The sequence below is a fragment of the Argiope bruennichi genome, chromosome 10, assembly GCF_947563725.1.
Source record: "Argiope bruennichi chromosome 10, qqArgBrue1.1, whole genome shotgun sequence".
In the NCBI taxonomy this organism is placed as follows: Eukaryota; Metazoa; Arthropoda; class Arachnida; order Araneae; family Araneidae; genus Argiope; species Argiope bruennichi.
Window position 1 is genome coordinate 25503057 of NC_079160.1, and position 16743 is coordinate 25519799.

General features: G+C 30.2%; 1 protein-coding gene across 4 annotated transcripts in view; it reads right to left on the bottom strand.

Annotated features, from left to right (window-relative positions):
• The window catches only part of LOC129988488 (SH3 and multiple ankyrin repeat domains protein 2-like), a 136227-nt gene that overhangs the window by 36411 nt on the left and 83073 nt on the right, over nt 1-16743 (bottom strand). For all 4 annotated transcript variants that reach the window (XM_056096728.1, XM_056096727.1, XM_056096726.1 and 1 more), the window contains exons 3-6: nt 15098-15169; nt 12180-12305; nt 8181-8249; nt 5414-5522 (exon numbers count right to left, since the gene is read on the bottom strand). In XM_056096728.1, coding sequence (XP_055952703.1) covers nt 5414-5522; nt 8181-8249; nt 12180-12305; nt 15098-15169 — 376 coding nt within the window. The remainder of the gene's footprint in view (nt 1-5413; nt 5523-8180; nt 8250-12179; nt 12306-15097; nt 15170-16743) is intronic.

The window sequence follows — 16743 nt, forward strand, 5'->3', positions numbered from 1 at the left end:
TATTTTGATTTTCTGCAAAAGCCGAGGCCAGGATAGCTTGGTTGGTAGGGCATTGGACTCGCATCACCTAGGTTGTGAGCTCGAATCCCGCCGGCCGAAGGCTCTCTCTCTCTCTGTGTGTGTGTGTGGTGGTTGGCGTACGTATAAATCTGTCGTAGTCTGAAAGTCCTCCATGTCGAGAGTAATACAACTAGGGATACTGGTTCAGAGGTGATCGTTCTCTGATTCAGGTCTAAATTACGATCTGTGGATGAAGAGTGAATGAAATTCATGAATGAATTCCTCCCCGTAAAAAGGGTTGTGACGCGTGAGTAGCTGAGTCGTACTCTTGGCCCTAGTTGGTGCTACTGAAAGAGAAGGAGATTGTCACTTGGCTTAAATTGCTGACAGATAACCGTCAGCAGGCTTGTAAAGTGCAATAAGTCACAACAACAAAAGCATGATCTTCACGCAGGCATTTGCATTTACTGTGTAGGAGAAAAGTACGAATAATTCAGCTATTTCTTGTGACTTTGTAATTTTCTCCTTTTTAGCAAATGCGTTCGTCTACATGAAGTTGAAGATCAGCCGTCGTCTCCTTCAGTTGGTGAATACTATCATTCTTAAGATTTCGATATAATTAGTAGGAGATTAATTAAGATTTCGATATAATTAGTATTATCATTAATTCTAATAATAAAGGAGAATGTGTGTGCGTGTGTGTGTGTGTTTGTTGGCGCTTTGAGGGACAACTGTTTGACATAAGAGTAACTAATGTTGCCGCAGACATACTTTGAAGGAATGAGAAGTTTTACTTGGAACAATTTAAAAAATATTAATTAAAATTTTAATTTATTAAAAATCAGTCGAAATTTTGGGACTTTTTCTCTATAATTTTCTACAAGTCTAATTGTTGCATTGAAATTCAAACCACTTCACATATTTAATCGAGTGATTTTCTTCCATTGTTGAAAGCTGACGCAGACAGATTTCGATTGTTATTTGCGATACTTCTATGAGAAATAAGAAAATAAAATTATATTACAGCAAAAAAAAAATAATGTGCAATTTTATTATCCAAACATCTAAATTCTTATTGACATTATGACGTCATAGGACTCGCTTCCATTAAGAGGGTTCTTGTATACAGTAAAGAGAATAAGTGCTAAGCTATTCAAGAATTATATATTATAAAGAATACCGAGTACAAAAACCCTATAGTATTGGGAAGAAAACTGCGTATTATTTTGGAAGAGTTCTTTCGGAGTTATTCGAATTAAAATTTGACATGGAACTACAATTTTATTAACAAAATCGCATATAAAATTGATGTCAAACGCAACAATTGATCGCATGAATTGTTGCGTTTTTAAGCTATCGCGCTTACATGCATGGAAATGTGTATTAGTCAGAGGATTAACTCGTTGATTGATTTATCTTGATCTACATTTTGGACGTTAAAATTATGTACTAAATTTCATGAATCTAGCTCTTTCCACTTTGCATTATTCACTTGCTTTCAGACATGCAAACACCCTAAGAATACATTCCGCTTAAACTTTGACTGAAATTTACAAATTTGCTGCAAAGACCATACATTAAATTTCATCTGCCTAGCTCAAGGCGTTTTCGAGCTATCGCTTTCACAGACAGGCAGAATTCAAACAAAAAAAATGTGTTTTTGGATTCTGAGACGTTCTGAACTTAGTCAAAATCTCGAGTTCGAATTTTTTTGGCGATTATAATGCTTTCTTCTCGTATTCTTCTTATTCGAGAAAGTAAAAAAAAAAAAAAAAAAACGTCAAGAAGATACAAATCTTATCTTATAATAACGGATATCCTGCGATACTTTCTTTCATAATGGGATCTGATCGATACATTTCCAAGCTCTTCTTGCTGTGTTCTTATCATCATTGCTGTCACATGTCGAGTTCAGCATGTGTGTTCCCAAGAAATCCCCCCTCCTCCCTGCTTCTTAATTCCATTACGTTGGTTCTTCGCTGTCACGAAAGCGTTTTCTTAGAAAATTTCCTGTTTAGTCACGAAAATCGGAGTCTTTTTTTTTCCTTAGAAAAAGAGACCTCGACGGGAAACAATGTGCATAGCAAATAGGTTGTTTGAACTATCAATATTAGACTAATTTTTTTCGCTTTCTTGTAGATGAAGTATGCAAAAAAGAAAGTCCTGTAGCCTTCAAGTAATTCGAATTCCCAGATTCTGATCAATCACCTCGCTTCAGATCTCACTGAATAATAATAATAATAATAATAAATTAAAATGATATCTACGATCGCAAATTTCAAGTTATCATGTGAGAACATTATTATTTTTAAGTCATTATTTGTCTTAATTACTTTAACCAGTTTAAACCAGTTTGAAATAATCACGAGACTTTTCTCTCTCTTTCTTTCTCTCTCTGTATATATATATATATATATATATATATATATATATATATATAATGATAGTTTTTTTTAAAAACTTTCATTTTCAATTTTTCTAGCTAGAAAACAAAGTTTTGGAGCTCGGCCGATTTTGTGAGGAAATAACAGCTATGATGTCATAGTTCTACGTCAATCTTTTAAAAACTCATCTGCTGTCAAAGAAGCATGCATAATAATAATGCAATACTGGTAAAAGCAGGTAAAAAATATGTGCGATTAAAAGATGATGATGAAAACTACCATTTATGCTCTATTTATTGCCTACGCGATTTCGAGCTTCAAAATCCCCTAACCAAAACAACATCATGTTCTCATATGATAAAAAATTTGGAAAATGTCTGCTTGTCCGTCTATCTGTCCATGGACAGGATAACTCAACACCTCATTGTGCTAGACGGATGAAATTTGGCGAGTGATCATTACTCTAAATTTGTATATTTCCATCAAAATTTGACGAAATCCATATAGAGGAAATCTGACTGTCCAGTTGTCTGAATGTAAGATAACATGACTACGAAACGAAAAGAGCTAGTTGGGTACAGTGTGTTCCAAGTGTAAATCTGTATCAAATTTTGAATCGAATTCGTCAAGGTGTTAACCAACTATCGATTTTACATTGATGTAAACGCGATAATTCAAAACACTCAATGATTTAAATTCAGTATGTGATTTTTGTGACTACAGTTGCAGTTCTGGATCAAATTTTTGTTTCAGTCGGTCTCAAAAAATATATATTCAAAATACAGTTTTGTTTTTCTAGTGCTATTAACCATATCCCAGCGATTAATCGCTCCCCCCCCAAAAAAAAATGTCAAGGATCGCATGTTAATAGACTGATTTATAATTATTGTTCGCCGTTGACATTGTATTAACTATACCTAAATACCGTTTTACTTTACTTTTTGTGCGAAGCATGAAACTGTCATGTATCGGACTCTAAATATAAAAATCTGAGCTCTCAAGTTATTCACGCCCGAGGTCCTCAACATTATGGAAAAATAACACTTTTATTTGAGAGTATAGAGTATTTATTGGAGACAACTCTTACTCCCCCCCCCCTTTAACTCTTGTTATTATTATATCATTCACATATTTTATAAATCTTAATGTCTGAATCAGTTAATATTTCGGATTTTATATAATTACTATTGGTCTTTATTTTGTTTCAGTATTTAAGAAAATACACACACACACACACACACACACACACACACACACACACACACACACACACACACACACACACACACACACACACACACACACACACACACACACACACACACACACACAAGCACACGCGCGCGCGAGTCTAAAAACGTTTAGGTAGAAAAAAAAGGAGGGGAGTGAAGGAGATAATGAATTTTTGTTTTAAAATGCCATCTCTGTAAGAAAAAAAATCATCTGTATTTATAAACTATCAGTATGCAATGTATGTCGTGTTCTTTGATATGCGCAGTTAATTTTTTCCTCATGTTACAGAAATGAGATTTTGAAACAATAACAACATATTATCATTATTTTTCATTTTGACCTGATCACTTTTATCAGGATGTCGGCTGTAAATTCAGATTTATTTTCGAAATGTTAAAAATTAAAGACAGATATAATCTGTAGACAATAGTAAGAAAATCTTTTTCATCAAATCTAGTTATTCATCAAATCGATTACAGAAGTCCATCTTAATATGTACGAGAGAAGGTCGATTAAATAAAAGCATGCAATAAAATTTATTAGCACAGTTAATGTACGAACCTTAAATTGAAAGCTTTACTATTCATTTTTCAATAATTAATTATCGGTGAAAGAGCCGAAACTCGCCAAATGTAGTACTAAAACCAATACTTCAACAATTTGGCAAAACAAACAACAAACTAAATAAGGAATAACTAATAAATATGGGATAACAACCTTTGTCGCTATACTCCTCACTGTTCGTATTCATGTTCAATTAATAAACAATAAAAAATAAATAATAAAAAAAACTAATAAACATTTTTTTGGTTGTTTGCTTTTGCGAACAAATCGTATCCATTTTCCTTTACGAACTATTATTCGGATTTGTACAATATATGTTAATTTCTCATATATTTAGCTATTTAATAAAATTATTCACAAGGTATTTCTTCTAAAAAAGGAAAAACTAAACATTTATTAGACATTGAAAACGAACATCATAATTTAACGTACAGATTGTAATTTGCGTTCTACTGGATTATTATTTTTCGATTCCAAACACCTGGCTGTTGCCATTCCGCTCTTTACCTTCTCTCTCAAATAAAAATAAATATAGACTTATCCTGCTTTTTTTAGTTAAAAATAAAATATGTTCACACGTATTTGTATTGTAGTTCATGACTTATGTATTATGCCGGATTTACACTCAGCCAATTTATAAGACTGCAAATAGGCAGCGCATGCATAGAAAGGCTGAAAAGTGGTGTTCGGTTGATGACAAGTAATTGTCCCGAAGGGACAACTACAAGCCGCTATATAGTATTTTTTCTTACTGCGCATGCGTTTGTAGAATTTGGCGGGGTTTTTTTCGGCGTGAAAAAAAATGATCACTTATCCTAGATTAATTGTGACATTTTTTGCTCTTTCTGATGCAAAGTTGTGTTCTTTTTTTCATTTTAATTGCCTTTTCTTTTCTATAGTTTTCCAAATTTAGGCATGTTGACCTTCTTTTTATTTTACCATGTTTCTTTATGTAAATATTCATCATTTTAATATGATACGCAGAGAAAAAAAAAACAATTCAGGGATGCCAAAACGGCAATTTATAGCCAAACATGGAATGCCTCAATCTATTTAATGAAATCGTGGCAAACATAAATTAATCCCTTTCTGCGCATGCGCTACCAACTGGCCGCCTTATAATTGGCCAAGTGTAAACCTGGCATTCTATAGGAAATGTTACATCACAGCGCTACTCTCTGGCACGCTCTTCAGATAGTTCAGTTGATACGTAACAGTGAAAGTCCACTTACCTCCAGTTTCCTGGCAATGGAAGTTGGGATCTAATCCTCTTGAGCACATTTTAGTTATCTTCTCTACCTGATTGTTGTGGATGTGGTCGATAAGTCGACGAAGATTGGACTGCAAAAAGAAAGGCGATAAATATTTTATTTTTGAGTATGGCAACAGCAGGATTAAAAATATGAAAATCCAAAGGCGAATTGTTTCGAATTCATTTAAGTTATGTGACTACTTTCGGAATGGATCTGTTTTTGAAAAATGCTATAAAATCTCTCTCTCTCTCTCTCTCTCTCTCTCTCTCTATATATATATATATATATATATATATATATATATATATATATATATATATATATATATATATATATATATATATATATATATATATATATATATATATATATATATATATTTGTACTTAAAATTGATTAAAAAAACATGTGAAACAAAATTGTGTCAGTTAAAGCAAAATGTTTTTTTTTAATTGTAAAAAATGTGATATTGAGAAGAGGCTAAAAAAGAGTTAGTTATAAAGCAAAAACCATATAGATAAGAAGTTTATCGATTGATTTATTTAAAATTTTACGAATAATTTAAGAAACTATATTATGAAGCTCCTGAATTAAAAAAGTAGGCTGTATTTCAACCCAATCTTTAAGTATTGGTATTCAACTGATAATTATATGAAATTTTCAAGGTTTTTTTTGTATTGTGAATTAGAATACATTCCAATATACATATAATTAAAAAAAAATCGCTTTTTTGAAAAAAACTGACTGATAATGAATTTTAATTAATAATAAACTGTAATTGAAATTGCAAACAATATTTAACTAACAACAGAATAGTGGCATCATTTTATGAATAATTTATCATTTATGCTCAGTTTCGAATGAATTATTTTTTTTTGAAAGTTTTAGTTGTGCGAATTTCGGGTCATTTTGTATGGTGCAACCGTAGGAGAAGTAGATACTATTTAGTATAATTCATATTTTTTTTATACAACATTCCTACTAAACAAAATATAAATATCGAATAAAGTAGAACATGAAACATATCTCATGTATATTCATTTCTATGTTCTCTAAAAAGTATTGACGAACTATGTACTTTAATAAACAATTTTCCTCTGAAAAAATAAATAATGAAATTACTGGCACTATAAAAATAATTTATAAAAATAAAAATTCGATATTTTGCTAACTAAAATTTAAAAACACTTGAAATATGTTGCATTTGTAATATAAGGAAAGCTATAACTTTGCATACAATTCGAATTATTTCCGCTTCCTGAACAATCAGAATACTTGGGAAGAAAAATTACTAATGCCTATCGAAAAAAACTCACTATTATGTGATAACTCACATTCTATAATTTAATATATTTTCCCTCTAGCAAAACGTGTAATCAAATTAGTAGTATTATAGAAGTGAAATAATAGTAATAAAAATATAACATTTTTGCTTAGTATAACATTAATGCACTAAGTTCTAATATAATAAATATTAATGCTCTAAGTTCTGTCTCGACGGATGAAATTAGACAAAGAACGAGAAAGAAAAGTAGAATCACCTCGGGGGGTTTAATATCATACATGCTGAAATGCATATATATTATAGAGCGAATCTGGAAAAATTCAAGACTGCAGACAGAGAAAATTCAATAAAGCCGGAAGTTGTTTACAAGTTTCTGACAATAAGTCTCGGTGGAAATACTTATTCAAAGAGAAGCGGTTCTTTCCTTTCCTTTTTACCTTCAATACTTTCCTGTTCGTGGGATTAAAACTTTTCTCGGTGCTCAATAAATATAAATTTCTAAAAATTGTATTTTTGTATGCATTTTACATTTCTATTTTCCTTTTCAACTAAACCTATTTTGTTCCCAGCTACTTGTATGCTTTTTTAGAAAACTGAGTAATATTTATATAATTTTGCAAGGCGAAAAGCAGAAAAAAAAATGAAAGGTGTAATTTTATTGGTACTTATTAACATAGACAGAAAAATAGCGTTAGAAAGAATTAAATACTATTTGTACTTTGCCATGAGTTTTCCCTTGTTTATCTACAAGGAAATTATAATGAAAATGTAAATGTTTAGCTTATGTTAATGTTAATGTTTAGCTTAACGCTCCTTTATTTAATTTTTATGCTTATTTTATTGAAAATTAAAATGATGAATTCAACCTACAACTCTACTTTTGCCTCTAGAGATGAAAATGTGAACTTTTCATTTATAATTCCATTTGTCAGGGTCAAGTTAGTACGTTTTGTGTCTGGCCCTGCTAATTTATCTCTAAATAGTCGTAATTTAATTATGATCATCTTTTATATCATAAAGGACTTAGTTGATTTAAATTTGATAACGATATTCAATTATATTTCAAGTAACACCATATAACAACACATTAATAGATTGTGCATTTTATTATGAAATGCATCTTTAGGTGCGAGATTTCTAAAATGGGAATTTATCTAACTTCAAAAATGGAAATGGAAATTAATATATATAACGATGATAATCCAGTAGAACTTTTGCTATAATAAATATATATGGATTCCTATTTAACGTTTGAGCCAACTATGACTTTGAACATTGAAAAGAATTAATACAAGAATTATACAACCTATTTATAAAATTACGTTTTTTATTAACTATGTTGTATTTTAATCAAGATATATATACTTTTTATTATTGATATGACTCATGAAAAGATATTTTATTTTTATTGATAGCTTAAGGAAAGGGACATACATTTAGATGGGGAAACAAGCTACTTACCCTACTATGTAATTGTTTCAGCTGTTTTTCTTCCATGTTAATTTTATATATCCTACGTTTATACCTCAACTGAAAAAAAGATAGAGAACTCATTACAAGATCATTAATGTGAATATTTTATCACTAAATAATGCATTCATATAAAAACATACTTTGGGAAAACGCAATGCCATTATCTTTATATGTAAATGATACAAAAAAGGCGATAATCAAGTGCGAGACTCATAAGAGACTCATAAGTTCAAATGATTCACACTTCTTTAATTAAGCGTAACAGAGCAGATGTTAGTAAGTCTTAAGATAAAAATAACAGTAAATAGGTGGCGATAGTATCTATACCATTCAATAAAGCGAAAGAAGCTATCTAATTACAAATAAATTGTAGCAAGAAAACATTATTTTCTTATAAACGAAGAAACTAAAGGGTATTCCAAAATTAATGCAAGATTTGAATTTGTCACCAATCGGGCATTAAAGTGTTGACAACCCTATTAAAAAGACCTTTTTACAGCTCATAGTTTAGGGTTGGTAAAAATGGAGCGTTACACGATAGAACAACCTGTTAACAAAAGATTTGAATGAATTAAAAACAGTTTTTTAATTGTTATATTTTTATTGAATAGTAAAGTACACAGGATAGGGTTATGTATGAAATAACACATAGGGCAAATAGCCTTCATGGATCTACTGGCACATGCGCTCTCTTATGTCGAAATTTTCCATGACCATTTTCAGAAATGTGGATGAATTTCGGTGATGCAGCGCTGAATTTCCACCTTCAATGCACGATTATTTGTGGAATTGTTGGAATAGATCTTTGATTTCAAATAACCCCATAAAAAGAAATCCAATGGTTTTAAATCACACGATCTAGGAGGCCAATTCTCAAATTTTCAAACTGTGGCCGCCAGACTTTCATTAGTTTTGAAATATTGTTCAACAATGAAGACATGTTGTTCTATCGTGTAATGATCCATTTTTACTAAACCTATGCTATCAGCTGTCAAATGTTTGTTTTTTCAATAGGGTTGTCAACACTGTACTGCGCGAATGGTGGCAAATTCAAATTTTCCTTTAATTTGAGGACTCGCATTGGGTTAGTTATTCAAGAAAACCTTCGTGCTGATATAAATGATTAATATTCCAAAGGCGACAATGCACAAATCCTGTCCAAGTATTACACGCTTCAAGCTACATTTAGCAATAAATTAAAAACCGTTTATAATTTTCATAATATTTCAACATTTTATAGTCTATTATTCTTAAAAAAATTTTTTTTAAAGTAAAAACTAGTTTCTAAAATGTGTTATTTCTCTTAATGAAATTCAATTTTTACTTCTTTTTGAAACTCATTTTGTTTTCCTATAAAAATATCACAAAAAAAATTTCAGGACTAAGTTTGTTGAGCTTCAGCAAATAATACTATAGGATTATGATTGCAGTGATGCCAACCTGTAATATTTTTAGGCAGCATGCTAAATGATATCGTTGTATTTATCTTACGTGTTTCTGTAATAATATTATATTCAACAATTGTGTTATTAATATGCGATTTCAACATAGCCAGAAAGATAGAATAACTACCGAATGTGAGGTTTTTCAGTAAAGTGTAAACTTATTTTTATTAAACTGGGAACTGAGTCATTATATTTTGATTCAGAAACGTTATGGGATCAGGGAGTAAATCATAGTCATTTTTTAAAGATTCGAATTAAGTAAAATACGCCACTCAATGTGCTTTTTGAAATTTATGGTATTTCCCCCCATCCAAAAAAAAGTTTATGTATCTTTTTTGGAAATAATTACCACCAGAAGAGTGACTGGATCTATGACGCAGGAAGAACTATATTCTTCGCGACGATTCTACTGTTTGTACACAAGCATTCTATGCTCATGAATTTCTTAATAGGCACGTCTACATCTCTTCTGTTTACTAGATTTAGCTCCTATGTATATTTTCTTTCTCCTTAGAGCAAAGATACAGTTGAAAGGTCGGTTCTTGCATATTGTTGCGAAGTTTTAATATAAAACTTAGAAGAAAACACAAAATGAATTTTAATTTTTCCAGGAAAGCATGAATAAATGTTTTGTTGCACAGTTCCAATATTTTGAAGGAGGTTGTGTTCTGATAAATAATAAATACATATACTTTTGCCAACAGAGCTTTTCTCGTAAATCTACGTGTAACCTTATTTCTTTCAATTTTTTTTATTTAGCTTCTAGAATGGTAGACGGCATTTAGAAAGAAAGTTAAATATGAAAAGTCGTATAAGCCATTATCTTTTGACATAAAAGAATGAGTTTTGTTAAACATATATATTTCAAGATGAAAAATGAAACTATATGCTTATTACTTTCTTCAGTTATCCAACTGAAAAGATATAACAGAAAGTGTATTTATTGCTTATGCCATGGAGCATCTTTCACAATGGCATACTCTATCCAACATAGGGATAGAGTTTGCGGAGAAATGCCACATAAACTGGAAACTGCTTTTACAATCTGCAGAAGCGATATATCAGTCATATAGATAAAAGTAACTGGTCTTGCTATCTAACATCTTACTTTACTTTGTTTGACGTAAGGACATCACTATGCCATCAAATGTTAGATGATATGATGATACTGTTGCATTACATCCTTTTTTCTTACAGGATAACATAAATGGGTTCCAAGATTAAATTGGCTTGACATTTTTGTTACATTATTTGGCTTTATTTTCATATTAATATTTCCCATAAAAATGTAACTTTCTTTCGATAATGATTTTTTTCACCTAAATATATTTACTTTTGATTCAGAATTTATTTATTTATTGAATGATATTAGTGCATAATTAGCAATAAAATTTCGAAAAAAAGTGATCTGAAAATGATCACATTTTAAGTTATTCACATTATTGATAGTCTAGAGTGCAATTCAGAATAATATGAAATCCTTATTAATCCGGAAAATCAATACGATTGAATTAAAAAGTATTAATATATTTAGATAATTTTAATGAAAGTTATATTAACTCCTTCATCCCGAAAAATGCATACGTTTTCCTTTCCGAATACTGAGACTAAATTACTTTCCATTGCCTAGATTTTATTATACCATTTTCAGTTGAAAAACTTCATCTTCTTTAATAAAAAAATAAAATTTTGATCTTCTTTAAAGATAATTTTGTTGAGCTTAAGTTTTTGAACAAAGATTCCGATTACAATTTCATTTTCACGAAAGAGGCACTATCGGGATGATAAAGTCATAACTATTTCAACAGAATTTTTTTTTTGAAAAGCCTATATATAGTGAGGCTTCACAATTGGCTTATCATAGCACGGCCATTTGTCAAGTTAATGTCCTGTTTCAAAAGTTTCTATTCCTCCAGGGCTATCATTGGTTTGAAGAATTGTTCTTGTGGCTGTAGGGCTACAGTTATATTAAACTGCTATTTTAGATTTGAAAACAGATAGAAAGCCTTTTTTTCTTTTAAATATCTAAATCTTTAGGAGGGACATTTTAAAAAAAATTACTCTCAAACAGTTTTTAAACTTTTTTATGTTATTAAATTATCATTAATTGTTAATAAAAAATCGTTTAGCTAACTAACAATGTCGATTTTTGCCTGTATGTATTGGTTTGGTTTGAAAAGCGGTGATGGCAATAAACATGCGCGGATAATAAATAATCTAAGTTGATCTATTTTTTATATTAATATTAAGTTATATTTAAAAAATTAATTTTCCTTCAGTTTCTCAACTTTAGTTTTAATTTCATTTATAATTAAGTAGTTACATCGCTTCATTTCCCGAAATTTGTTTCCGTTCATCGCTTTTTTTAGTCGATTTTAATCAAACAATTTAATTTACAATTACTGACAATTTAATCTTAAAGCATACTTATTTTTAATCTGTGCGTTGCCAAATATACTTATTTATGTGCGACTGTCTTTTCATTTCAAGGATAAAAAATGTTAAAGGAAAAAAAAAAAAAAAAATGAGTTTTGATACTAACTTCGACATAAGCCGAATTGTCTGTAAAGGGGTAGTCCGCCAGGGGTCGCTCCTCGTCCAGAAACTTCCCCGCCCTTCCATTCACCGGAGGGCAGAACAGGCCGTAGTTGAAGCCTTCCTTCAACTCCTGCAGAACACAAAAAGAATACATGAGAATTAAGAGGCAATTTCCATGCGCTACATACACCGCAAGAAACAAATTTGCTTTTATGTCCCAAAAATATAGAGCATGACTGTCATGAAAATGATTTCCAAAATCGCGATTATGCAGCCTTCGCTCATGCAAGGTAATGTATAAATTATTTTAAAATGGAATTTTTCGGCTATTAAACTCGACAACTTTTCTTTATTTTATTCAAAAGTCGAAAGTATTGTCGTTACATGAATTAAAAATTCAGTGAAAAAGGAAATAAATGGATATTCATAATGTCTAAACTTTTGATAATAAAATAAAGCTTTTTTTTTTTTTTTAATTTTTGTGATCTTCAAAGAAAAAATAAATAATGCTTTTCTTTTTTTATCTTTGTGATTGTCATTGTATGACGAAGTATTTCTTTCTTTGAAACTTAGTCTATATTCTCTTCTATATTATTTTCTATTTCCTATCTTTGAGGACGCAAAAAATTTATCAGTTGGAAAAAGTTTTTGATTACGATAGAACTGTTATTATATGAGTAAATTTGTTGGAAAATATCTTAACTGAAATTCTCGCATGATGTAGGTATTTCAATTTATACGAAAGAAAAAAATACATATTCAATATATTTTTGATATTAACATATATTTAAATGAAAACAAAAATAGGCAATGGTTGTCTTTTCCCAGTTTGTTTTCATTCTGACGTAAATTGAACGATTTTATACTTCATTAAATGAAAGTTTTGACCAAGAAATAAAATCCCAGAAATATTTTGGGAGTTTTATTTTGTCACAAAATGGGATGAAACAAAATTAAACTCATTGGGAATAACTAACAAAAATAGAACTTAGCGCTTGATTAGGCAAAAATGTTTTTTTTCAATTGTTTTATATTTGTAAATATGGGATGCTTTAACTGATGATTATTAATATAAGACATAATGATTCATTAAACTGGATATAGGATCTAACTGGATTAGTTGATAATTTCTAATCCGTTAAAAACCAAGACCTCCTCAAGTTATTTATACTTTAACCTCCCTCAAGTTACTTATATTTATAATTCCTTTATATTTTCACTCATACTGTACATTATAATGCTCATTCATCCAGTTTTTTGTACTCAAGATATTTTCCATTCTAGTTTTTATAATTTCTTATTATAATGTTTGTTTATAGTTCTTGTCATTTGTTTGTTTATTTCCTTGTAATTGTTTTGTAATTTTTTTTAATAAAGTCCACCTACATCTATGCCAAACCGGAAAGGGGCCACATGAGCTCTAGAAACGGAGATGTGGTGTGGGGTTAATTCATTAAAAACAGGACTTATCCTTCCAGTTGTAAAAATACTTTAAATGATGCAAATAACTATATTTTATGCCAGAACTATATTTATTATTTTATTTGTGCCAGTAAACATGTTGCTGAAAAAACTGTGAAGACTACATTATGTATTCATGCACCTATAAATATTACTATTCATCATACTGAGTAAAGTATTATTATCATAATTCGGTTAGTTTTAGTTGTAGAAAATTGGAATTTTTTTTGTCTAATATAATAGTGTGTCGAGATTATTATACTACATATGGGAAATAGAAATGTTGAGAAAATTTAGATTTCAGATTTTCTTAATAGTACGTTTATTGACATTAACGCATAAATATAATTCTTGACATACTTTTTGAAGCATTTTTTCCCAATTAGAAATATATAACTATCTTCGACGTTTTAGACTACTATTAACTACTGGGTCTTGATTACATTGAACATCCAATATAAACGTTTAATGACTAAAAATGATTTAGAGTGAGATTTTGTTTAGGCTTGTTAATGAATTTCCAAAAGGAGTAAAAAAATATACGATTATTGATAAAGAATTCATCAATTGCGCTATTAATTTTATCTTTGAAATAATTAAATAATTTATAATGATATAATATATGTCAGATAAAAATATATTTGCTGCATCCCATGAAGTCCCTGTAATAAGTGAGATACTTGAACTTCACAAAGGCAGTTGTGTGACTTTCAATCGTTTAATCATAGTCACTATTTAGAGATTGAGAGCCGTGGCTTCGATACCTGATTCCATCAAGAATTCACCATGTACACAGACTTGAATGTTGATAAATTTATCAATCTTCAATGTTTTTTTGATCTTATGGAATCTAATTTGCAAAGAAGGTGTGAAACGAGGTGCTGTCCACATCATGTGAGCTCGGTACAAAATTCTGGAGGAATGTCAGTTAAGTTTATCTGCGGAATTTTTCAACAATGGTGACAAGGAAAACAAGTGGGAAATTTATCCTTTATGTTATAAATTAATTTTTTAATATATCTTATTAATACCTTGATCTTCTCTTGTTTGGAACAGTAAGAAAGAAAAATCTTGTCAAATTTATCCTATTTTTTTCGTTTTCTGGTGTTCTAAACAGTTTTGTTGAAAGCAGATTTTCAGAATCTATTCACCATACATTTCAACAAGGCTTTTTTTTTAAAAATTCAAATTTATCTTAGTAATGTTTGTGGTTTTGCTAATATAACATTGGTGTAATTTTGGAGAAGTTTTTTTTAAAAATTAAATTCTTGCTTTTCACGGCTGACATTGTCTTTCAAAACATTCATAATAAATTGGGAGGAACTAAAAATATTTTTTTTCTCTCAACTTAAATGCTCTAAGTATTCATTTTACATTGTATGAATGATCAAACTTCATCAACGTAGGATAGAAGTCAATATAAATGTGTGTTTATTTTTTTTAATAGATCGGACATCTTACCTTTGGAAGCGCTGCCAATATCTGGTTCTTTACGTCCCATATTAGTTCATCTCTGTTGAACTGCATACATTTCTGAAAAGGAATAAAAAAGTTATTTTTTTCTAATTAGGCTCGAGAAAATGTATTCTTCATTGCACAAAACATCGATTTATGAGATTGAATATGTGCGGGTTGAGGTTCGAACTCGCAACGTTAGGGTTCATAGCCGAGTAACATAACCACTAGACAAAATAGTACTCTCTTCTCCGGAAGTTGTTATCTGGCTTATAATGTTACCACTACAACAGTCCCCCACCAGTGAGTCGGTAGAGTTTATCGCGCCAGTTATGGCGAGCGACGAACGTGATTATCGCGCCAGGCGTTATGGCGAGCGACGAACGTTGTTATCGCGCCAAGTGTTATGGCGGGCGACGGCGAGTGTGTGTGAGTGGTTGCTGCCGGTAGATGGAGCCACGACAGCAGAATGAAGGATGCGGTTGTTCAGAACCAGGGTCACCAATGTGCGGGTTGAGGTTCGAACTCGCAACGTTAGGGTTCATAGCCGAGTAACATAACCACTAGACAAAAGAGTACTCTCTTTTCCGGAAGTTGTTATCTGGCTTACAAAATCTAACCTTTTATTCAGTTTCCCGGTCTAATCAATCATATTTAGTAAAATATTATGTAACATTTTAAACAAACACAAAACATCGATTTATAAGATTGAATATTATAATATACAGGGTGTCTACTTTTATTGTGACACACTAGCTAATTTCTAAACCGTCAGAGATAGACATATATTTGTAGACAGAAAAATGTTTTAAATGATGAGAAGAATTATATATTATGTTGTTGAATCAATAAACGTATTTCTAAAAGAATTACAAAATCTAACCTTTTATTCAGTTTCCCGGTCTAATCAATCATATTTAGTAAAATATTATGTAACATTTTAAACAAACACAAAACATCGATTTATAAGATTGAATATTATAATATACAGGGTGTCTACTTTTATTGTGACACACTAGCTAATTTCTAAACCGTCAGAGATAGACATATATTTGTAGACAGAAAAATGTTTTAAATGATGAGAAGAATTATATATTATGTTGTTGAATCAATAAACGTATTTCTAAAAGAATTACAAAATCTAACCTTTTATTCAGTTTCCCGGTCTAATCAATCATATTTAGTAAAATATTATGTAACATTTTAAACAAACACAAAACATCGATTTATAAGATTGAATATTATAATATACAGGGTGTCTACTTTTATTGTGACACACTAGCTAATTTCTAAACCGTCAGAGATAGACATATATTTGTAGACAGAAAAATGTTTTAAATGATGAGAAGAATTATATATTATGTTGTTGAATCAATAAACGTATTTCTAAAAGAATTACAAAATCTAACCTTTTATTCAGTTTCCCGGTCTAATCAATCATATTTAGTAAAATATTATGTAACATTTTAAACAAACACAAAACATCGATTTATAAGATTGAATATTATAATATACAGGGTGTCTACTTTTATTGTGACACACTAGCTAATTTCTAAACCGTCAGAGATAGACATATATTTGTAGACAGAAAAATGTTTTAAATGATGAGAAGAATTATATATTATGTTGTTGAATCAATAAACGTATTTCTA